Below are 24190 nucleotides of genomic sequence, written 5' to 3'. Positions count from 1 at the left end.
AGGCGGGAATAGGATGTAAATAGTGCGGTTTGGAATTGGTTTGGTGACAAGAGCAAGACACCTGGGCAGATCTGGAAAACACCTAGAAGTTGTTAATTCACCAAATCTGGATATTTTACTTAAAATAGATGATCTCTTGCAGGAAAACAAACCACATTTGGTTCAAATATTTTAAATAAAAGTAATTTTTCACAGACTATTTTGAAGATAATGGATATACTAGCATATTCTCCAAGTGAATAACATTCAAGGTTGTAGAATACTTATTCAAATATATTTTGCAACTATGCTTAAATTTGTTAAAAATTACAATGACATCACAGTTCATGCAGTCAAATTTCACTGTATTGTATGGTAGTGATATTACAGCATATTTACTTGTTACATGGCAATCAAGAAAGTACTTATACAGCAATCATAATGTCACAGATATTCCCATCACCCTGACATCATAACATCCTACTTCCATTACATTTTGAGTCACACTTGCAGTCATGTCATGCTAATGTCACAATTTGAATCATACAACATGCATTTTAGAGTAATAACAGTCACGTTTTTAGAACTTCTTACATTGAAGTATTTAATGCAATAGCAGCCAATTTTGTTTCATTTTTATGCAACATTTTAATAGAAAACAAATGTAAATTGCTTGTTTCACAGTGGCCATACAGAGCACAAAAATATCAATCACAAAAATACGACTTAAGAAAAGTGAATAGCAACTACATCACTTATATACAACAGTTGTTCTAAGTGTAGTCATTTTTCTTAATATAACAATTACTTGCCACTTCTGTGGAGACAAATGCACACATGCAAAATATATTTCAATAAAAGAACTTATTAAACAACCTTTACTTGTTTTATTCACTGTAATCAATGATGATTTTCACATGAATTTTTGGATATTTTGAAGTCATGCCCAAATACTAGTTTCAAATAACCTAGCATTAAAAAGTCTGATAAACTCTTAGACTATATGTTCCTTTCTTAAGGATATGATTTCTCTCTCATCACACTCAATTTGGATCAATGTATACCATGGAAACAATGTAAAGGCTGACAAATTTGTGGGGGGTGGGAAGTAAGATGGGTGGAACTGTAAGACTGAAAATAAAAAAAAATCTTTAATAAAGAAAGAAAAAAGTCTGATAGTTTTTAATAAATGCTTGAATTTCTATTTCAGCATATTTGTGACCAAAACATTTAGCACTTCATGAAACAACTGTAAAGATTTTAAGTGAATCTGATCAATATTTAAACCATACTGCAAAGTACTTTTTCTAGAAGATGGAAGAAGAGTAGGTTAATAAAAATTGGGGGTAATGGTGAATATGAAAAGTAGCAACATTTTATGAATTATTACTAAATGCTGAATGGTTTGCATTCTAAGTGATGGTTAGAAATATCACTTTTACTTTTGGGGCAGCTAGGTGGCATAGTGGATGGAGGAGTCAAGAGAATCTGAGTTCAAATCCAGCCTCAAACACTTAATAATTCCTTGGCTGTGTGACCTTGGGCAAATCACTTAACCCCATTAGCTTGCAAACTCTCCTCCCCCCAAAAAAACAAACAAAAAAACTTCACCTTCTCTCCACATGATGAAATCTGGGTATAACAAAAAAAAAAAGAACCCTTCAAGTTAAAAGCTAAAACAAGGGCTAGGTGGTGAATTGGATAGAGCACAGGCCCTGGAGTCAGGAGGCTCTGAGTGCAAATGTGGCCTCAGACACCTAAACTCATTGCTTTGCAGAAACATAAAAATAAACCCCACAATTATTAGCCCTATGCAATAGCTTCCAACTTTTAAAGCTGAGATACTGGATAAAAAATACAAAATGAGGAGAGAAAGAGAGAGACAGACAGATAGAGATGGGAGGAGACAGAGAGAGAGAGAGAGAGAGAGAGAGAGAGAGAGAGAGAAGGAGAGAGAGAGACAGAGAGGAGAGAGACAGAGACGGAGAGAGAGACAAGAGAGAGACAGACAGAGAGAGACAGAGACAGAGAGAGAGAGACAGAGGAAGAGAGACAGACAGAGACAGGGGGAGACAGAGAGAGAGACAGAAAGACAGAGAGAGAGACAGAGAGAGAGAGACAAGAGAGCGAGACCGAGAGAGACAGAGAGAGACAGACAGAGACAGAGAGAGACAAGAGAGCGAGACCGAGAGAGACAAGAGAGAGACAGACAGAGACAGAGAGACAGAGAGAGAGAGACAAGAGAGCGAGACCGAGAGAGACAGAGAGAGACAGACAGAGACAGAGAGAGACAAGAGAGCGAGACCGAGAGAGACAAGAGAGAGACAGACAGAGACAGAGAGACAGAGAGAGAGAGACAAGAGAGCGAGACCGAGAGAGACAAGAGAGAGACAGACAGAGACAGAGAGAGAGAGAGAGAGAGACAAGAGAGCGAGACCGAGAGAGACAAGAGAGAGACAGACAGAGACAGAGAGAGACAAGAGAGCGAGACCGAGAGAGACAAGAGAGAGACAGAGAGACAGACAGAGAGACGAGAGAGAGAGACAGAGACAGAGAGAGAGACGAGAGAGAGAGACAGAGAGACAGAGAGAGAGACAGAAAGACAGAGAGAGAGACAGAGAGAGAGACAAGAGAGCGAGACCGAGAGAGACAAGAGAGAGACAGACAGAGACAGAGAGAGACAAGAGAGCGAGACCGAGAGAGACAAGAGAGCGAGACCGAGAGAGACAGACAGAGAGACGAGAGAGAGAGACAGAGAGAGAGACAGAGACAGAGAGAGACAGACAGATAGAGACAGGGGAAGAGAGAGAGAGACAGAGAGGAGAGAGACAGGGGTTAGAGAGAGACAGAGAGGGGAGAGAGAGAGAGAGAGGGACGGACAGACAGAGGGTGAGAGCCCACTCGCGTGCAGGGCCGGTCGGCTCCCCAGGCACACCTCAGGCGCGCTCCGGCCCACTTTCTGCTCGCTTGTCCCGAGCTCAGGAAGCTAACCGCGGGTTGCAGTCCTTGCGGGCAGGCGCCGGCGGAGACAGCCAGGGCGGAACACCTATGCCCCTGCCTGGTCGGCCGTGAAGGAGGCCCCTTAGCTCTAAACTCAACCTCCGAGTGACATCCGTCTTTTTTTTTTTAAAAAGGGAGAAAAACGGAGTGAGGGCGGGGCCGCGGGCCGGCGCGCTCCGGACGCGCCTTCCCTTGCCTCCTCCGGCCCGGGGACCGCAGCGGTGTGCGGGGCTCCACGTCTCTAACGACGCAGGAGACATACACTTTCCTTCCAACTTCCCCGAAGGCTCCAAGGGCCGGGAAGTTTAACTTCACAGTGAAGCATCTTTCGTTTATTAGTACTTATTTCATTGAACACCGTTAGGGAGTAGTGCAGCGAATGGCACTACTTCAGGAGAGGGGCCCGAGCGCCCCTCGCTCTGCCCCGGCCGCCCGCGCCGGCCTCGGGCCGCGCTCCCGCCCGCCCCCCTCCGCTGGGCTCCGCTCCGACCCGACCGACCTAAGAGCTGGTCCAGGGCCGGGAGGCCGGCGGACACCAGCAGCTGTCCATTCCGCACCGACGGCCGCGTCCCCGCGATGGCACGCAGCCGGGCGCCGCCGCCGCCGCCGGGCGCGGGGCCCTTCCTGCGGAAACTGCAGCCGCCGCCGCCGCTCTCCGTCGGGTCGCCTCCCGCCGCGGTCGCCGGCGCGTCCCCGGCTGCCCCCGGCCCGCCGCTGCCGCCGCCGCCGGGCGTCAAGGCCGCCATCTTGCTTCTCCCCCGTGTGGACGCCAACGGAACTCTGGGAGCCCCTCCCTCGCCCCGCACCCGGCCAATAGAACACGGGCTTCCTCTCTGGGGGAGCCAATCAGGGGGCGCGTTGCTGAGACGCGGGTCCGGCTCCGGGACTGGTGGACGCCTGCCTGGCCCAGGTGAGACAAGCAGGGAGAGAGGAGTTTGGGGCGCGCGGAGGCCGCCGCCGGGGCCTGTCGGGGGGCCGAGGCGGAGCCCCCGAAGTAAAGAGAGTTCGGAGGGAGGGGTTGCCCCGGCGCGGGGCCTCCTCTCCGCGCCCCCTCGGACTTCGCCGCCGCCCGAGGACCCGGGCGGCCGAGCCGGGACCTTGGGGCGGGTGGAAATGCCCTTCCTTTTGGGGGGCAGAGAAAGGCCGTGGGCACCGTGGCTCCCGCGTGGAAGCTCGTTCCGCTTGGAGAATGGGGGGCGTGGGGCCGCGGAGGGCCGGGCTGCCCATCCGGAGCCGCCGCGGCCCAGGAGCTGGTGAATGGCGAGCGCGCCCGGCCGAGCCCCCATCGCAGGCTTGTCCGCCGCCCGCAAACAGCCAAAATGCCCCCACACTGACGCCAGACAATCGGGGGTGTGCTTGCCTTCAGAGAATCGGGGGTGTGCTTGCCTTCCTGGCGATCGAAGCCCCGGAACCAGGAGCCGCCCGATTAGAAGAGAGAATTTGTAACGTGAGAAAAACTCGCGCCTAATTTGGGGCCACATCTTTTCTTTTTTTGCCTCTCCAAAATGAACTGTTGGTTTTTTTCCCTTAACATGTAAAATTAATCAAAAATCTCAAATGACACCTAACGGTGTTTACTAAAGATTTTGAGTTTCACCATTTTCCCCCCAATCTTCCCTCCCCCCCACCCCCCACAGAAAGCAATCTGTCAGTCTTTACTTTGTTTCCGTGTTGTACATTGAACCAAATGGAGTGTGAGGAGAGAGAAATCATATCCTTAAGGAAGAAACATAAAGTATAAGAGATAGCAAGATCAGACAATAAGATATCTTTTTTTTCCTAAATTAAAGGAAATAGCCCTTGGTCTTTGTTCAAGCTTCACAGTTCTTTCTCTGGATACAGATGGCACTTTCCATTGCAAATTGTCCCTGATTGTTGCACTGATAGAATGAGGGAGTCCATCAAGGTTGATCATGCCCCCGTGTTAGTTAGCACGTGATATTTTAATCGATGTAATCTGATTTGTATTTAAAATGGAAAATGACATTTTCATTTGTATCAAATTGTACCATTTTTCTGGCCTACATGAGTTGTCTTTTTTTCCTTTTCAAGAAAGAGATTTTAATTTGGGTTGAATTGGTCGTAGCTGAGTTTTCTTTTGATTCATCCACATTTGCTTAAAAGCTATGGAAGAGCACAATTTCTGACATTTCAGCAGGTAACCTGTGGCATTTCACAAGTTCCTTAAATGCCTATAGCACCATGCTTATTACTTAAGAGGCTATATAAATGATGTCAAAAAAAAAACTCCAAAAAACTCTTCACTAAATGCAGAATGGTTTACATTCTAAGTGATATTTGGAAATATCACTTTCACTTTCAGGGCAGCTAGTGGATGGAGGAGTCAAGAGGATCTGGATTCAAATCCAGCCTCAAACACTAATTACCTGGCTGTGTAACCTTGGACAAATCACTTAACCCCATTGTGCTGCTGGGAACCTCAGAGCTGATAAAATAAAACATAAAAGACCAATACACATGAGTTTATGCTTAAATGCAAAACAGTATGCTGAACTAAAATTTGTGGTGCATAATGCTATAACATTGACGAAGATCAGCCTCAGAGGAGATCAATTCAGAAGATTTCAATAAAAAGATTGGTGGTCATTGCTGTTTTAATCTTAGAGGTTGTGTTTGCCCTGCTTTGTAAAAACATTTTCAGCATTCATTTTTTTGTAAGGTTTTTTGAGTTCTACATTTTTCTCCTTTCCTCCCTTGACAGCAAGTAACTTAATATACATATATAGTTATATATATATATAATATATGTAATATAATATATAGTTATACATATATAACTGTTAAACATTTCCCTTTTAATCATGTTATGAAAGAAGAATCAGATGAAAAAGGGGAAAAATTGACATTTTAAAATAGAAAATAATATATTTTGGTCTGCATTCAGATTCCATAGTTCCTTCTTTGGATGTGGACGGTATTTCCCATCACAAATCATTTAGAATTGTCTTTGGTCATTGTACCACTGAGATGAGCAAGCCCATTATAGTTGATCATCCCACCATGTTATTGCTAATATATACCACATTCTGGTTCTACCCATTTGACTTGGCATCATGCAAGTCTTTACAGGCTTTCTGAAGGCCCTGTGCTCGTGATTTTTTTTTTAGAAAGATTTTATTCATTTTGAGTTTTACAATTTCCCCTCCATTCTTGCTTCCCTCCCCCCACCCCCCACAGAAGGCATTCTGTTAGTCTTTACATTGGCTCCATGTTGTATACATTGATCTCAGTTGAATATAATGACAGCTGCTCATGATTTCTTACAGAGCAATAGTATTCATGATGATATTACTCTTAACAAATTTTTCTTACATATATATGTATGTGTGTGTGTGTGTGTGTGTGTGTGTATATATATATATATATATGTATATATATGTATATATAGCTTTTAAAAGAAAAAAGTCTTCCTGCCCTCATCTTAGCTTCTTTTGGGTTTTAGGTGTTTAAATTTTCCTTGATTTCTGGGACGGATGGGATCCCAATTTTCAATTTAAGATAAACAAAAGCTATGTCTGTATTAAAGCATTATTGAAATACTAGACATAGGGACTAGACCAGTGTTTTCATTGCTATCAGGACTTCTTCCCCTGAGAAGATGTCTTCAACCAGGGCAGAGCCACCTCTCTCCCTAAAGTACTGAGAAGTAAAATGACTTACCCATGATTACACATTCAGTACCGAAGGTGCCAGAGGACCCTTCCTTTGAAATTAGCTCTCCCTTAAGCCTGCTTATTATAAAATACACAAAACTGATCTTTTATGATTGGTCCATTAGGCAAAGCCTATTAAAAATAGGCAGTAATTGAAAAAATTTGAGAGTATTAATAAGTGAATAGAAAGTTTTATAGAGGAGGTAAGATCTGACCTCAACTCTGAAGGAAGACAAAGATTGATTCTTAAGCTCAAGGTAAAGTAGCACATTCTAAGATTCTGCTAAATTTCTTGACAACAGGATCTATGCAATTAAACCCAAAAAATATTCATGGCAAAAACGGAAATGTTAAGTGGACATTTAATTCTATTGTTTTAATGTTATTTGCTATATTGTGAGAATTGTAAAAATAACAGAAAATGAATGCCAGTCTAAGGAATTTATATTTTATTCTAGAAGCATTGGGAAATCTCTGAAGATTTTTGAGTTGAGTGATATGGTCAGACTCGTGTTTTAAGAAGATTATTTTGGCAGCTTTGTGAAGGATAAATTGCTAGGGGAGCAGAGTTGTTAGGAAGCTAATAAAGATAAAAGAGGATTTCTTTATTTTACAAAATTCAAGTCTACTACTGAACAAAACCCTTTTGCCCTGTTATAACAGTTCCATCCTTTATTTTAAAATGAGAGTATTCTTTGATTTCAAATATACTCTAATACTTTGAGGTTTTGATCTCTTCTAGTACACTTTAAATCATTGAAGATTAAAACTCATTTATGCTTTCTTTGCCTAATAATCTTATCCATGTCATCCTGGCAATCCTTCATAGAGGATCTCTCCAATGCACTGTTGACCATCATCTTTTAATATGTTATGGAGTTAAACATAATTGCTGTTTTTACCTAGTGGATTTATATGTTAGGGCAAACCAAAAAAGTAAAAGACAATCCCTTTCTTCAGGGAGCTTTCTAAGAAATAGGAGGTCAACAAGCAAACAAATCTATAAGATCTATTTACATTGTTTATTTACATGCTTTAAGTGGAAAAACAAAAAAGCCAAGGCCTGATTTTCTTCCTTGGTCTCTCCATAAGCCTGTTTTAGCAAGTTCTTTGTACTGTGACTAGACCTTTTAGGTTCTGTTTAAAGATTGTTGACCTCTGTTCCTTCCCATGGCCACTCACTTAGAATCCTCCTCCAGGGGAGGTTACTCTTCCTACTTCCATTCTGATCCCCTTCAGTTCTTGAGGGCAGTCCACACAATGCTAGGGGCCTAAGGACTGAGGATACAAAGATCTGGATACAGATACAGATAAATAATCCTATATAGATCTATATACAGGATGTACAGAAGATACACTGGAAATTTGCAGCTGAAGACAGGGAGGAGCCCTAAGGGCATGAGACTTAAGGGGAGCTAGGAGGAAAAGAGAAGGAGGGAGAGAATTGGGGGGTGCTATGTGAATATGCCCCAAGTTGGGAGCCAGAGTGTGGTGTGTGAGGGCCATCATGGAGGCCAGTCTCACTAGATCATAGTGTATGGTGTTGAGTGATGTGTTGACAAGAATGGACAAGTTGGATGAGGGAAGGGGTGCAAATTATCATGGGCTTTGAATGCCAGAGGATTTTATATTTGATCCTGGACATAATGTGGACTTCCTGAAGCTGACTGATTGGATGGGGGGGGGGGACGACAGTGTCATACATGGTTAGATTGCTACTTTTGGAAAATGGCTCGGAAGAGGCTGGGGGCAGAGAACTCATCCAACTGGCTATTTCAGTAGTCCAGGTATGAGGTGATAAGGATATCTGCAGGATGGTGGTAATTTCAAGAGAAAGAGTTGTATACAAGAGTTGTGAAAATAAGATCAATAGGATTTAGCAACAGATCAGATATGAGGATGAGATGGAGTGAGGAGTTTGGGACAACTAGGTTGTGTGAGAGGATGGAAGTGAAGTTAGACCAAAGGGAGTGTTTTGGGTGATGAAAAAGATGATACCGTTTTGAACATGTAGTTGGCAATGTGATAATAAAGGACCTGAGAGAGATTAGGGCTGGATAAATAGATTTGACAAATGTCTGCATGAAGATGATAATTTATAGGAGCTGATGGAATTACCATGAAATTCTATAGAGGAAGAAAAGAAGAGTGCCCAGGAGAGAGCTCTGGAGGGTTCCTTCTATTAGTGGCCTTAATCTCTGGGGACTTCATGGGTGTAACCTAAGTTAAAATCCAGAAAGGAAGCTGAAGAGAAATCGGCATAGAGAGGTAGGGAGATAGAGTAAGAATGGCATCACCAAGCCTAAAGCAGAATTCTCCTCAGCCTTGGTACTCCACCCCATCTACCTCATCACCTCTTGCTGTCCCTCTGATGGAGGGTGAAGCCATGAACTCCAATATGTCCTTTTTAAATTAAAGAGAGAACAGCCTAGAGCATTTCATTTTAAATCCTGGCTGCACTTTTGAAACTTCTTCCCCATTTTACCCCTCCCATGGTAACAGTTGCTCCCTGCCTTTTTGATTTTCATGTGTTGTTGCCTTTATTCAATTGTAAGCTCCTCAAGGCTTATTTTTTTTGTATATTTTTTGTATTTGCATCCTCAGTACTTGTATTTGCAAGTAAATTTTTTGTATTTGCATCCTCAGCACTTAGCAAAATATCTGGCACATATTTATTTAATGAGAGTATCAAATAAGAGGGCAATCAGCAGTGATAAAGGCTGCTGAGAAGTCAATAAGGGTGAGGATTGGGAAAAGGCTTTTGGAGAGAGCAGTTTGGGTTGAACAATTAGTTTGGAAGCAAAGAGAGTGAGAGGCACATTTTTGTAGACAGGCTTCTCAAGAAATTTAGCCACCGAAAAGAAAATTAACAAGTGAGGATGGATGGACCAAATGAGGATTTTTGGAGGCTGGAAGAATGGGTGTATTTGCAGGGAACTAAAGGCTGTCTGTAAATAACTATGCAAGTACAAGATATGTGCAGTGTACATTAAAGGTGTTAACATTATCTCAAGTCCATGAGACACATTTTGCAACTGGATTTATTAAAAGAGAAATGAACATGCATGTAGAACCTTGATGCAAGTGCAAAGAGTTTAGGATCCAAACAGAAGCTTGCATATTTATGAGATTACTACAAAGAAAGGAGGAGGAAACAGACTCCCTCCCCCCAAGGAGTGATATATAGATAGATTTACACATATAAAAATCACACTCCTCTAAAATGAATAGATGAATAATGAGTGTATCCTAGGCCATATGCACTCAGTATCCTTGGAAGTGAGTGAATACCTAAACCACCTGAGCAGAGAGGTATATATGGAGGAGGAAGACTCATGCTCTAAAGCAGTTCACAGGGGAGTAGCTGCAGAGATGGAATAGGGCTAAATTCCTTCTAAGGGAAGATGTAAGGCAGTGGTAAGAGCAGCATTTTTTTTCCCTTGGGAACTGTAGATAGACTAGTCTGCTTATCTTGTATGTTTTATGTGTGTGTCCTTCCTTTTTGAAGAAGATCCCAACATTAGGGAGATGATGCCCTGACAAGAACATGACTTGGATTGGGGTGGGGGGGTGCAGCCTCACTTCTCCTCCAGAGCCATCTGGGTCCAGTGGACAGTTATGACTCAGGACAACTGGATACGGCCCTAGATGTGAGGCAGTCAGGGTTTAAGCCCAGGGTCACAGTAAATGTCTAAGGCTGGATTCAAACTTCTGATCTCCTGACTCCAAGGCCAGTCCTCTGCCCACTGCACCACCTAGCTGCTCTTAGGTTCCCAGCAACAGAAGCAGTTCCTGTCTAGACTGGCACTTGTCTTCTCAGGACACCCAGGGAGTCCAACTTGGGATGCAAACATCAAATTATGTCAGCCAGGAAGGGGAGCGGCTTTGTCCTTAACTCCTTCAGGGCCTCTGGCGAGCTCTGGGGCCCCATGCTTTTGGAAATTATGTCATCTGAAAAGAACAGATTCATCTCTGAGTGTAAGCATTAAGGGAGGGTGGGAGAAACCGCACCAAGAAGGGCATTTGAGCAGAATTTTGAAGGTAATCAAGAAGCCAATAGGTGGAAATGGGACCGAGCATTCCAGGCCTGTGGCCAGGAAGAGCAAGTAGCCTGGGTATCAGGTTCTAGAATATGTCAGAGGAGGAACGTGAGAGCTTAGATTTTGTATTTGGTCTTGGGTAACAGATAGCCACTGGGGGTTAATGAATGAGAATGATAGAGTCAGATTGGTGACTTGGTGGAAGATCAATTGGAATGGAGAGATTACTAGAAGAACTGGGTGTCAGAAATGGTTTAAAACCAGTCAAGACCTTTCTTCCCCAAAAGAAGATGGAGGAGTTGAGGTGAAGAGCAAAGGGTAACAGCTGTTTTCTTCTCCTTGGCTACCTGTGGAGGGCTTGCTACTCCTTGTTCAGACCTCAAGCCCGGAGTAATTTTGCTTTTGCTGTTTTGCCTGCATTCTATTAAATGCCTGTGGAGTTCCCTCAGCTTCTGATTTGGCTCTCTTCTTAAGATATTTGGGCCCCATCTCTCAGCAGAGACCTCCACTCCTACTCTCAAGCTTCTGTCAAGTTAGACCTTTCATGGAGAGGCTCAGCTTTTTCTCCATTTGGTATTCCACATTTACCTCAGTATCAGCCTTTACTGCTCCCATATTGAAAGACTAGCTCCCTCTCCTGCCACTGCCAAACCTCCATTGTGTACCTGATCCCACATCTTGTTCCCCAGGTGGTAAAGTCACAAGGGCACCCATGGACCTGCCCTGGGCCATCGGGTCAGCTCTCGGGCCCTCCCGTCCCTGCCCTCCTTTCTCCTGGGCTCCCACGTGGGCAGTGGAGGCAGCAGAGAATAGCTTCTCATCCTCCTTGAGCCTTGGGAAAGACACCCAGGTTACCTCAAGAGGCTTTAAAAGACCAAACTCCTCAAACATTTACTGAAGAAGGCAAGTTATTCAGTATAAAGCCAATGATGAAATAACCAACACATCCATTGTTAATAAGCATTAGGTAATATAAAGATATATAGATTTACACATGTAAAATCACGCTCCTCCAAGATGAATAGATGAATAATGAGTGCATTCTAGGCCATGTGTACTCAGTATCTTTGGAAGTAAGTGAGCACCTATAACACCCAAGCAGAGAGGTTTATGGAGGAGGAAGACTCATGCTCTAGAGCAGTTCACAGCTCTGGATTGGAGACCTTCAGGAACACATGGACCACCAAAAGGCTGCTTCTCTCTCCAAAGTATTTTCATCTCCGCTATTCTCTAGAACCCATGATGTAGCGAAAGGTCCTCACACTCCTGTAAAAGGTGCTGAGGATTTGCTAAGTTATTGTAATCTCAAGCAGTTCCTTCCAACTACAGAACTACAAACAACTCTTCACTTAACTGGGTTTGCATCAGCTCCCAGAACTCACCAGAGGATAGTTTTCTGAGCAATACAAACAAGCCCAGCCGCCTCTTCTCTGTAGAGAGGGCTCTAACAATCATCTTTGAGAGGTTTCATAAAATTCGTCCAAGTTATAGATGCTGTGGCAGTACAGTAAGCTAAGTTAAGTTCTCCTCCAGGGAGCTTCTGCCTTTTTTCTCTAATTTTTTAAAAATTCAGAATTTAACAAGCACCAAATAAAATAATCTTTTCCATATATACAGAAGAGAATTGTGCATGAAACTATGACTATTGAATTTTTAAAATATACATACACAGTATTAGACATGGAACTTTGGAGCCATTCTCTGTGATTCCTTCTCTTTTTTATCTCCATATGTATTTCGTAGTTATTTGGGAAATGGATTACCCTTTCTGTTATAACTCCTTGCAGATGATTTTTGAGGGTGTATATGTTGTAGCCTGCAACTTTACTGAAGCTATTGTCTTTCTGTTTTCCTAGGATTTTTCAAATATACCATCATACTATCAACAAATAGGATTGATTTTTCTCCTTTTCTGTTTATAATTTTAATTTTTTTGTCTTGTCTTATTTACTATTACTGGCATTTCCAGAATGATATTGAATAAAAGTGGAGAGAGTGAACATCTTTGTTTTATTCCTAAATTTATTGGAAATAGTTCTAGTATAATTCCATTGTATATGATGCTTCCCTTTTGATATTGAAATAAAATTTTGTGATTTTAAAAAAGATCCCTCTATGACTATACTTTGTAGGGTTTTTTTGTTTGATTCATTGTTGTTTTCTTGTTTTTTTTTAGCATAGCTCTGAGTCTTGTATTTTGCCAAAGCCTTTTCTCTGCTTCTTGAAATAATCATGTGAATTTGGATATTTAATTTGTGTTTAGTATTATTAATTATGTTGATTCTTTTTTTAAGAAAGATTTTATTTATTTTGAGTTTTACAATTTTTTTCCCCTAATCTTGCTTCCCTCCTCCCACCCCCACAGAAGGCAGTCGGTTTCTCTTTACATTGTTTCCATGGTATTCATTGATCTAAGTTGAATGTGATGAGAAAGAAATCATATCCTTAAGGAAGAAACATAAGTATAAGAGATAGCAAGATCAGATAATAAGATATCAGGGTTTTTTCCCTAAATTAAAGGGAATAGTCCTTGGTCTTTGTTCAAACTCCACAATTCTTTCTCTGGATACAGATGGTATTCTCCATTGCAGACAGCCCCAAATTGTCTCTGATTGTTGCACTGATGGAATGAGCAAGTCTATCAAGAATGAGCGAATCCACCCCCATGTTGCTGTTAGGATGTACAATGTGCTTCTAGTTCTGCTCCTCTTGCTCAGCATCAGTTCATGTAGATCCCTCCAGGCTTCCCTGAATTCCCGTCCCTCCTGGTTTCTAATAGAACAATAGTGTTCCATGATATACATATATCACAGTTTGTTAAGCCATTCCCCAGTTGAAGGACATTCACTTAATTTCCAATTCTTTGCCACCACAAACAGGGCTGCTATGATTTTTTTTTCTTTTTTTTTTTTTAGGTTTTTGCAAGGCAAACGGGTTGCCCAAGGCCACACAGCTAGGTAATTATTAAGTGTCTGAGACTGGATTGGAACCCAGGTACTCCTGACTCCAGGGTTGGTGCTTTATCCACTACACCACCTAGCTGCCCCTGCTATGAATATTTTTCTACAAGTGATGTTTTTACCCTTTTTCATCATCTCATTAGGGTAAAGACCCAGTAGTGGTATTGCTGAATCAAAGGGCATGCACATTTTTGTTGCCCTTTGAGTGTAGTTCCAAATTGCTCTCCAGAAAGGTTGGACGAGTTCACAGCTCTACCAACAGTGTAATAGCGTCCCAGATTTCCCACATCCCCTCCAACATTGATCATTGTCCTTTCTGGTCATATTGGCCAGTCTGAGAGGTGTGAGGTGGTACCTCAGAGATGCTTTAAATTGCATTTCTTCAATAAGTAACGATTTAGAGCAATTTTTCATATGACTATGGGTTGCTTTGATTTCCTCATCTATAAATTGCCTTCACATACACATATGCTGATCATTTGTCAATTCAGGAATGGCTTTTTTTTTTAAATTTGACTCATTTCTATATTTTAGAAATGAGTCCTTTGTCAGAAATAATAGTTGTGAAGATTTTTTCCCAGTTTACTACATTTCTTTTAATCTTGGTTTTGTCTGTGTAAAAGCTTTTTAATGTAATATAATTGATTACTTTTCTAATGTCAAATTATCCTTATATAACTGATATAAATCCAACTTGATCATAATGAATATTTGAATAAATTGCCATGGTCTGACAAGATTTTGTTTTAAGATTTTAAAATTTATATTCATTAGTAATTTTAGCCTATGATTTTTCTTACATATTTTATTCTTTACTGATTGAAGTATTAGGGAATATATATGTGTGTGTATATATGTGTGTGTGTGTGTGTTTGTATTCCTGATAAAAGAATTCTAGTAAAATTCTTTCTCAACTTAAGAGAATAATTTATAAAATATAGGTGCTAATTGTTCTTCAAAAATTTGATATAGTTTTCTTATGAAGGAGCAGGATTTTTCCCCTTTTGCATTTCTTGTAGACCTAGTTCTTTTTCCATTTCTGAGCCTTAATTATTTATTTACTTATTTTTTTAGGTTTTTGGCAAGGCAAATGGGGTTAAGTGGCTTGCCCAAGGCCACACAGCTAGGTAATTATTAAGTGTCTGAGACCGGATTTGAACCCAGGTACTCCTGACTCCAAGGCCGGTGCTTTATCCACTAAGCCACCTAGCTGCCCCTCTGAGCCTTAAGGTCTTCATTTGGTCTTTTGTCACTTTGAATTTTTATGTTTTTTTGAAGATATATTTTTTATATCTTTTGTGTTCTTAAGTTAGTTAAAACAATTTTATTTAATTTTTTTTTGTGATTTTACTTTCCTCATTTGCTATTATATTCATCTGTTTTTCTGTTCTCTCCAAGTCAAAATGGCTAAAGGTTTATTAAAGAAATTTTCAAAGAACCAGCTTTTAGTTTTATTTACATTTTCCATGACTTTTAAAAATTTACTTAATTTTGGTATTTTCTTTTGTTCTTTTAGATTTGCTTAATGTTAGTTTTTCTAAATTTTTAAAAAATTATTTTTAGGGGCTGCTAAGTGACAGAATGGATAGAGCAGTGGCCCTGGATTCAGGAGTACCTGAGTTCAAATCCAGCCTCAGACACAGCCTGGTTGTGTGACCTTGGGCAAGTGACTTAACCCCATTGCCTTAAATAAATAAAAAAATTAGAAAATGTTTTTTTAATTTGTCTTATGTTTTGTTAATGTATGTTTTATTGAGCTGTGATTTTCCTGAGAACTTCTTCCCAGAAGTTTTGGTACATTGTTTTCATCATTATTACCTTCTTTTATAATTATTAGTTGCTTCTGTGATAAATTTGCTCTTTGATCTACTTTTTATTTAGAGTTTGATTGTAATTCTCCATTTGAGTCTATGTCTTTTGTGGTCCTTAGAAACAATTATTATTTTTCTTGCATTTTTGTCTGTAAAGGATGTATTTGCTATTTCTGCCTTTTTATTTTTGATTGCAATCTCTCTATATAGTATTCAATGGTCAGTTTTTGTAAAAGCATCATGTACTGTTGGAAAATATAAAAATATTCTTTTGCAGGTGCCCTTTAGAAGTTATCTTTTTTAAGCACTAATTTAAATGATTTAGAATTAAAAAGTTTAGAAATAATAAGAACTAAATAATCAGATAAAATTGAGAAAGAAAAAAGAGATAAAAAATAAAATTCCAAAACGGGGGAAAAAAAACAAAACTGGAGTGGGGGTAGTGTGAGGGAAAAGAAAGCCAATGGAAATAGGAATATCTTTGTTTTGTTCTGTATTTTTATTTTTGTTAATCTTTCTATTAGTCTTATTCCAAACTGAGAGAAGATACTGAAATTTCCTTTCACTATTGTTTTATTCTGTTTTGCTTATGCTTGTAGTACTGTTAATATTTCTTTTATAAATTTAAAAACTAAGAAATTTCAAGAATATAAATTTAATATTGTTGGGTTTTTCCTTATGCTGCTTTCAGTCTAATGTAATTTTTTTATGCTTTGAATATTTATTTTTGTTTTGTTTGGTAGTATGATTTCAAAGTCCTGTTTTTTTGAAATCTCTAGTTTTTCTAGCCCCTCACTTTTAGTCTGCATATATCTTTAGTAAGCAACATGTTATAGGATTTTATTTTCTTATCCAATCTGTTACTCTCTTTCTTTTTATTGAATTGTTTAATCTGTTCACAATTAAAGTTGTTAAGGTCAGGTATATTCTTTCCACTGTTCCTTTCTAAGTTTTTTCCAATCTATGATTTTTCTCTCCCTCTTTTGCTGTAACTCCAAGTCTATATCTTTTTTTTAGCTTATTTTTTTTTTAAAGATGACCCTATTACCACCAGTTCTCTAACCTCATCTCAGCCAACTCCCACCCCCCCACCCCACCCACCCCCATCTCTTTTTGGAATTTTGCTTATTTCTTTATCTTGCTTTTATCTAGTCATTTAGTTGTTTCCTTCTTTTTTTAAACTCAAGTTTATTATTCAAGCAAAATCCCCATTTCTCTCTTTTCTTTCAATTTATTTTTTTTAATATTTAATTTCCTTTACATTTAGAAAAGGTTTGTATCATTACTGAACTAAATTTTTTAAGGTATCTTTTTAGAATTCATTTATTTAACCAATTTTTGTTATTGTTTTGCCCTCTAGCTCCTTTTTTTCTATTTTACCTCACTTTTAGAAATACCAATTCCTGCAGGTAACAGACAGGATAGGAATGTCCCATGGTAGGAATCTAATTATGTCCTTGATTACAGTTCCCTTATTTGCTTCAAAATCTCTTTCTAGGTCCCTAGCATCTTTCTGGATATTGGTGGCCCTGAGCAACACTTGATTCCCCTTCTCCTGCTTCAGGATGAGTGGTCTCTTCAAGCACTGACTCCTACTTCTGAAACTAGGTTACCTTTTTCTTTATGTCTTTTTTGGATCTTTCCTTATCTTCTCATCCATAATTCCTGAGAAACTCCAGAAATTATTTTTCCTTTATTGTTAGACTTGAATAGAATACATCACTTATTCTCTTCTATCTTCTTCCTTCCCTACCCATTTTTAATGCCCTCCCAGTTTTAATTTAGTCCTATAAAAACTTTTTATTAACTTATAGACTAAGGGTTGATAAGATTAGTCTATGATAAATCAGGTTTATTTCTCCACTGTCACTTTTTTTTGACTTCTAATTTCACCTTTATTTATTTTTCTCCTTACTTCGTTGTTGCCCTTGATGGTCTTTTTTTTTTAACCCTTCTTGTATTTTCTGTTTTCTGGCTTATTTGAGAAGTCAATAATCTCATCAGGTCTGATTATCTTTCCATATACATATATACATATATATCTATATCTATATCTATATCTATATCTATATCTATATCTATATCTATATCTATATCTATATCTATATCTATATATATATATGGCATTGGGGTTAAGTGGCTTTGCCCAAGGCCACACAGCTAGGTAATCATTAAGTGTTTGAGGCTGGATTTGAACTCATGTACTCCTGACTCCAGGGCAGGTGCTCTATCCATTGTGTGCTCTATCCACTGTCCCACCTAGCTGCCTCTAGGGCAGTTTCTTTTTGAAATAATTTATCAATTTTTTTATTTAAGGGATCCTATTCTAAATTTAATTTCCCTTCAGCCCATTTTTTTTACTTTAGATGGTTTTGATAATCATAATAATGAGTTTATGTTGTGTTTTAAGATTTGCAAAGCATTCTACAAATGTGATCTCATTTGATCTTTACAGCCACCCTGAAATATATGATTATTCCCATTTTATAGTTAAGGAGACTGTCAAAGACAGGTGATAAAAGACTTCCTGGGGTCTGAGGCTGGAGTAGAAGGGACAGGAAACAAACATTACTCTCTTCTTGGTCACCAAACACTCACATGTGAGAGCAGAGGCCACCTCACTTCTTTCTGAGCTCATGGCTTTGCACATCATGACATTTAGTTTTATTTATTCGCTCATTCTCATGGAATTGAGATTTTTTTTTTGCTCCATTCTGTTTTCTAGGGAGTTTCCTACTTGGGTAAAGTTTTTTTTTTATTTCAGTTGTGTCAGTTTTTCCCACTGTATGAGGATTCAGATCGCAGCATCAAAAATAATTATAACATCATAGTATTTTCTTATATGGAATTTCAACATCAGATTGAAAAAAACAGAAAAGAAATTTAAAATCCAAAGCTTTGATTCATATTTCATGAAAAACCAGACTTTTAAATAGATAGGGAGAAAAAACTGTCACATCTATTTCAGAAATAGGTTGCAGAATTTAGGTTTTTACTTCAATGGTGTTTTTTTTTTTTAATGTTGAATGTCATAACAGAACTCTAAATGAAAATTCATTTTGTTGTACCAAATTCATCTTGACTTCTTAATGTAATGTCTTATATAGAATTTTGACCTAAGAATGCCAAACCAGAAAGGAAATATGGGTAAAAATTTTTCAACTTTTAGTCTGAGCTGTTTTATTCTTCCATTTTTTCCCCTCATGTGCTATAATTTCATTTTTTTTCTCCTCATTTCCATCTTTCTTGGAGAGGACAAAAATTTTGGGGGAATTATTGTGGAATCATTCTCTTCTGAGTCAGTCTCTTAGAGTTCTATTAAACCATGCTATTTCCCCTATTTGTTTGAGTTTTTCTTGCTTCTATCTTCATCCTCAGTTTCTGGATTATAAATTAAGCTAGGGCTAGGTCGTGCCTCCTTTCACTCTTTTATAGAGTAATAACGTTGCCAAGTCCTAGGCTGGAGTTAGGATTTACTCGGTGAAGAATTCACAGAACCATCAGACCCTGGAGTACGAAGATGAAAAGGAGAAAAAACATTTATTAGACAAATGATAGAGAAAGCCGGTCAGTTAAGCATCTTATAGAGGGTTAAAAATTCTTTAAGAGATGTGGCTACTTATATCAGATTGCTTTCTGTTGGGGGCAGGGGGAGGGAAAGGAGGGATGGAGAAAAATTGTAAAACTAAAAAAAAATTGGTAAAAATTAACATTGTATGTAATTGGAAAAATAAAATATTTACTTAAAAATACAATTGGTGGAATAGAAAAAGAAAACAACTCTTTAAACAGTAAAATTGGCCATAAAAAAAAAGAAAGGAAAAAGAAAAGGGCAACTGATGTTGGTTAAACCAAGCAGGTACTTCTGTCTTTCAGTTGCTGCTGCTTGAGATGGAGGTGGAAAAAAAAGAGAGAGATGTAGCCACATGAGAAGACTTCCCAGAAGTAAACAGGGCAGCTAGGGAGAAAAAGAGCAGAGGGCAAGAGATCCCCTTTAAGTACACTTCTGTGGTGGGAGGAGGGAGGACAGAGGTGTCTAAAGTGGTTAACATGGTAGAGTCTACTGCTCCTGCATGACCAGGGTCAAGGACATGGCTGCTGCTGTCGAGTCCAGAGAGGCTTAGGATTCACAAGGACAGAGGGAAAGCTAGAGGGGTTCACAGGGGGGTGTGTCTTTGCCAGTCTTACTGCTCGACAGAGTTTACAAGGGCCAGTACAGAAAGGAAAACAATTTAACAGGACAGAAAAAAATGACAAGATTTTTTTTTCCCATCGAAGGAAAATTCCAGTACTTCTCTGAGCTCAGATTTCCCCTTCTTCAATCAGACCCTCTTTGTGGCTGTCTCTTCTGATGATACTGTTACTATGGTGGTCCTCAATGTGTGGCTGGGTCCAGTTCCGTCCTCTGCTCTAATGGCTCTTCTTGGGGCTCCTCTTGGTATTGCTGGGTGATCATGGTGGCCTTTGCCCTTCTCTTTCTCCTTTAATGTATACAATTTCCAATTGGGAATTGACAGGTTCTCCTTAGATGTTGGAGATGATGTTAGTCTCAGGGCTTTATCCTCCTTCTCCAGCCTGCACACTGTCCTTGAACTGTCCTGTTTCTGTCTTTGGGCTCAGTGACCTGGGGGTGAGGGGTGGGAGTGGTGTTGTTCCAACAGATTAGCACTAAGGTCACCCACAATCCCGACTGCTTTTCCTCTCCCCTGGTGTATCTGGCTTCAGAACCTTGTTCTACTGAAAGCCCCTGAGGTCAGGCTGGGTTCAGACCACCACCACCCCCCCCCCCCGAAAATCACCATCAGCATCCCAGAGCCCGGCCATTCAGGGTAGTTTGTGCTGACTTCTGTTTACCTTGTCATGACTTCTCACTGAGCACCCTCTGGCTTCCAGTCATCTTGACTGTCTTAAAATGTGAACCTAAAATATTTATGTCTTAAAATAGTCATCTTTAAAAAGACTACAATATTTTATAATTTTTACTTAAAAAAACTTTTTTCCTGACACAGAAGATGTTACAAAATATTTTATATACTGCATTATGCATATCCCAATTTGATCCTAAAAAACTAAAAAATAAATTATGTATTTGTCAGTTTTTTATTGAAGCAATCTAAATTAGTTCATCTGAAAATAAGTTAATTACTGGCATATTAGGATATGACTGCTGATCTTCTGCTTCACTGAGTCCTGGAATATTGAAAACAGCACCACAATCCAAAATCTCATTCTATTTTATTAATTTTGCCAATCATTTTTGAACTAAAAAACTGGTGACCATCCAAATCTTGTGCTTGTGATCTGGAGTCTAACTTCCCTACATATTACTGGGTATTTGTAAAGCAAACCTTTTTTAGAATGTTTTTCAGGCTCCTTAAATTCTGCTTTTCTCACTTCAGTAATTCAAGGAGCTCTGATTTCATCAGTGTAGCTATTTCTCTCACTGACTGTGACCTCTGAACCATTGATAGTCAAGGAAATAGGTAGGTGGCATATGTTATAGTGGAAAGAAAAATAGAGTTGGTGTTGGAAAAGATATAGGTTTGAATTTTATCTCTGAAACTACACTATGAGTCTGAGGAAATCACATAATTCTTGAGCCTTAGTTTCATTTCCAAAGTGAAGATAATATATAGATAATATATTGTTAAAGGTATCAGATTAATTAATGCATGTAAAAAACTGCAGACTGAAAGCCCCTTGATGGCTCTGTAGTTTTCATGATGTGGATGCTTTTCCTCAGGGAGTAGTTTGAGACTCCTCCAAGTCCTCTGAGACTCTTCTCCTGTGTTCTCCCAGAAATTTTCCACAGGAAGACAGTACTGAGGGCCTTTGTTAATTCTCTTTACATTTAACTGATACCAATAATGAAACTCTCAGCTCTTGGCATATAACCAGCCCCTTGTCTTTTCTAGGACTTGTTGGCTGGTCATGCATTACAGTCTACTCATATTTACTATGCCCTTTGGAAATCTTAATTCTTTGGAGATTCTGGTAAGATATAACTGGCACGCCTACTACATAACCAAAACAAAATTGGCATTGAAAACATGGGCCTCTGAGAAAGAAGCTTATGGTTATTACATGTGTTCCTTTTCTTTTCTGCACCATGCAAAGTATTTTTCTTTACTGAAGAATTAACTCGCGTTTCCCTTCTAAGTGAATAAATATCATAGTCTGGAAAACAGGAGTTCTTTATCCAGCATATTTTTCTAGTGGAGATACTTTTTTTAAGTGCCAGTTGTTGTTTTCCTATTTAGGAATATCTGCAGCCTTCTAGTACATGGTACAGTCAACATGTGATCCACAAACAGCAGCTGGAAGACCTTAATCTCCATAAGGAAATTTTTTTCTTTTGCACCATATTTAAGACATATATCCATGTTAGTGACAAATCCCTTGGCAAGACATCTCTATGCTTTTTTGTCTTGAGGATTGAGGAAGGATATTCCTTGAGTTTTGACCTTAAAAATAATAATTAGATTATGTATGTGTTAACCTTCAGAGTTTGACCTTAAGAAAGAGCAAAACAGAATTAGATTTACATAACCCATTTATTAATATTTCTCTGAGTTTGGTGATAACACAGGCATACGGAGGAGATCTGAATAGAAAGCCAAACCTTCAAAACAGAACCTTGCACTAGGATTTTTATACCATTTGACTGCAGAAAGTGCAATCTGAAATATCTTCCTCCAGCTTGTCCAATCAAAGAAGGGAGTGACCCCCAATTCAAGATGGGGTGGAGGAGTTGAACATCAGACATTCCATTAAAAGGAATGCTCTATCAGCTATGCTAACATCTGCAAATATGAATCTCCCCTTCACGATATTGGCATACCAGTACCCTTTGAAATGACAGAATTAGTTATTAGAGGTCAATACATTATTGATCCAAAAGTCTTTATACAAGGTTATGTCCATTATTATCTTTGAAGGGATCTTTTAGGATTTGAATTTATGCGAGAGACATACTTTTTACAAGAAGAGAGAGAAGCTTAAAGGTTTCATTTTGTTCATTTGAAATAAATGGATATTTGTATTTTTTAAATTTTATCAATATTTTCCCCAATTACATGTAAAAACAATTTTAATATTCATTTTTCAAAATTTTGAGTTCCAAATTTTCTTCCTCACTCTTCCCCTCCCTCACCCCTGAGACAATAAGCAATGTATATCATGTACTCTTGTGCAAAATATATTTCCATATTAATAATGTTGTGAAAGAAGAAACAGACCAAAAAAAAAAAAACTCCACCTAAAATAAAGTGAAAAGACGCCATCAGTTCTTTCCCTGGATGCGAATAGATTTTTTCATTTCATTGAAATTGACTTGGATCATTGTATTGCCTAGGAGAGCTAAATCATTCATAGTTATCACATAATGTTGCTATAACCATGTACAATGTCCTTCTATACTGCTCACGTCACTTTGCATTAGTTCATGTCCAGATTTTCCTGGTATGAGCTGCTCATCATTTCTTGTAGTTTAATAATATTCCATTGCAATCATATACTGCAGTTTTTTTCAGCCTTACTTACTTGATGGATATCCCCTCAATTTCCAATTCTTTGCCACCACAAAAAGAGCTATTATAAATATTATTATACAGATAGGTTCTTTTTCTTTTTTCTCTTTTCAAATCTGTTTTGGGATTAATGCCTAATTGTATTACTGGATCAACAGATATGTTTGATTTCCCTTTGGGCATAATTCCAAATTGTTCTCCAGAATGGTTGGGTCAGTTCTTAAACTCTACCACTGATCCATTAGTATCCCAATTTTCCTAAATCTCCTCCAATATGTATATTTTTCTTTTCTCTCATATTGACCAATCTGATAGAGGTGAATTGATATTTTTAATTACCATTTCTCTAATCAATAGTGATTTAGAGCATTTTTTTCATATTGACTATGGATATATGATTTCTCCATCTGAAAACTACTTATTCATATCCTTTGACCCTTCATCAATTGAACTTGTTATAAATTTGATTTAGTTCTCTATATATTTGAGAAATGAGTCCGTAATCAGAGACCCTTGCTATAAAAAATTTCCCCTAGTTTTTCATTATTCATTCATTTCAATAATGAATAATTGGTTTTGTTTGTGTAAAAACATTTTAATTTAATAAAATCAAAATTAACCATTTTACATCTTGTAATATTCTGTATCTCTTGTTTGATCATAAATCCTTTTGTTAACCATAGATCTGACAAATACATTATTTTTTGCTCTCCTAATTTTCTTATGATATAACCTTTTGGGTCTAATTCATGTACCCATTTTGACCTTATCTTGGTATATGTTGTATATGTTGTAACATGTTGTTCTGTACCAGTTTTTGCCATATAGTTTTACAGTTTTCCCAGCTAGTTACCAGATTGTTTTGATGGTTACCCATTTATAATACAGTGTGAGATCTGATATGGCTTCTTTTGTTTTTGTTTTTTATTAATTTCTTGATATTCTTGACTATTTGATCTTCTGGATAAATTGTGTTATTTTTTCCCTAGCTCTAAAAAGTAATTTTTTGTAGTTGGTATGGCACTGAATAACTTAATTTATGTGGAATTGTCATTTTTATTATATTGACTTGGTCTTCACATTAGTAATTTTTATTTTTCCAGTTGTTTAGATCTGACTTTATTTGTGTAGAAAGTGTTTTGTAATTGTGTTCATATGATTCCTGAGGTTTAATCTTGGCAGGGAGATTCCCAAGTA

General features: G+C 38.7%; 2 protein-coding genes across 6 annotated transcripts in view; one reads left to right on the top strand and one right to left on the bottom strand.

Annotated features, from left to right (window-relative positions):
- The window catches only part of ELP4 (elongator acetyltransferase complex subunit 4), a 245409-nt gene extending 241669 nt beyond the window's left edge, over positions 1-3740 (bottom strand). Inside the window, exon 1 of the mRNA XM_074230422.1 lies at positions 3479-3740. Coding sequence (XP_074086523.1) covers positions 3479-3725 — 247 coding nt within the window. The 5' untranslated portion in view covers positions 3726-3740. The remainder of the gene's footprint in view (positions 1-3478) is intronic.
- A 60-nt stretch (positions 3741-3800) lies between these two features.
- Positions 3801-24190, top strand: part of IMMP1L (inner mitochondrial membrane peptidase subunit 1) — a 114348-nt gene continuing 93958 nt past the window's right edge. For 3 of the 5 annotated variants that reach the window (XM_074230427.1, XM_074230424.1, XM_074230425.1), the window contains exon 1: positions 3801-3889. The gene's annotated coding sequence lies outside the window, so the exon portion shown is untranslated. Of the gene's footprint in view, positions 3890-16962; positions 17073-24190 lie in introns of all 5 variants that reach the window. The other 2 variants (XM_074230426.1, XM_074230423.1) reach the window with 2 other exon arrangements.

Source organism: Macrotis lagotis, chromosome 3 (assembly GCF_037893015.1).
Source record: "Macrotis lagotis isolate mMagLag1 chromosome 3, bilby.v1.9.chrom.fasta, whole genome shotgun sequence".
Classification (NCBI taxonomy): Eukaryota; Metazoa; Chordata; class Mammalia; order Peramelemorphia; family Peramelidae; genus Macrotis; species Macrotis lagotis.
Note: the sequence above shows the minus strand (reverse complement) of the source record. Positions and strands in the feature narration are given on the sequence as shown.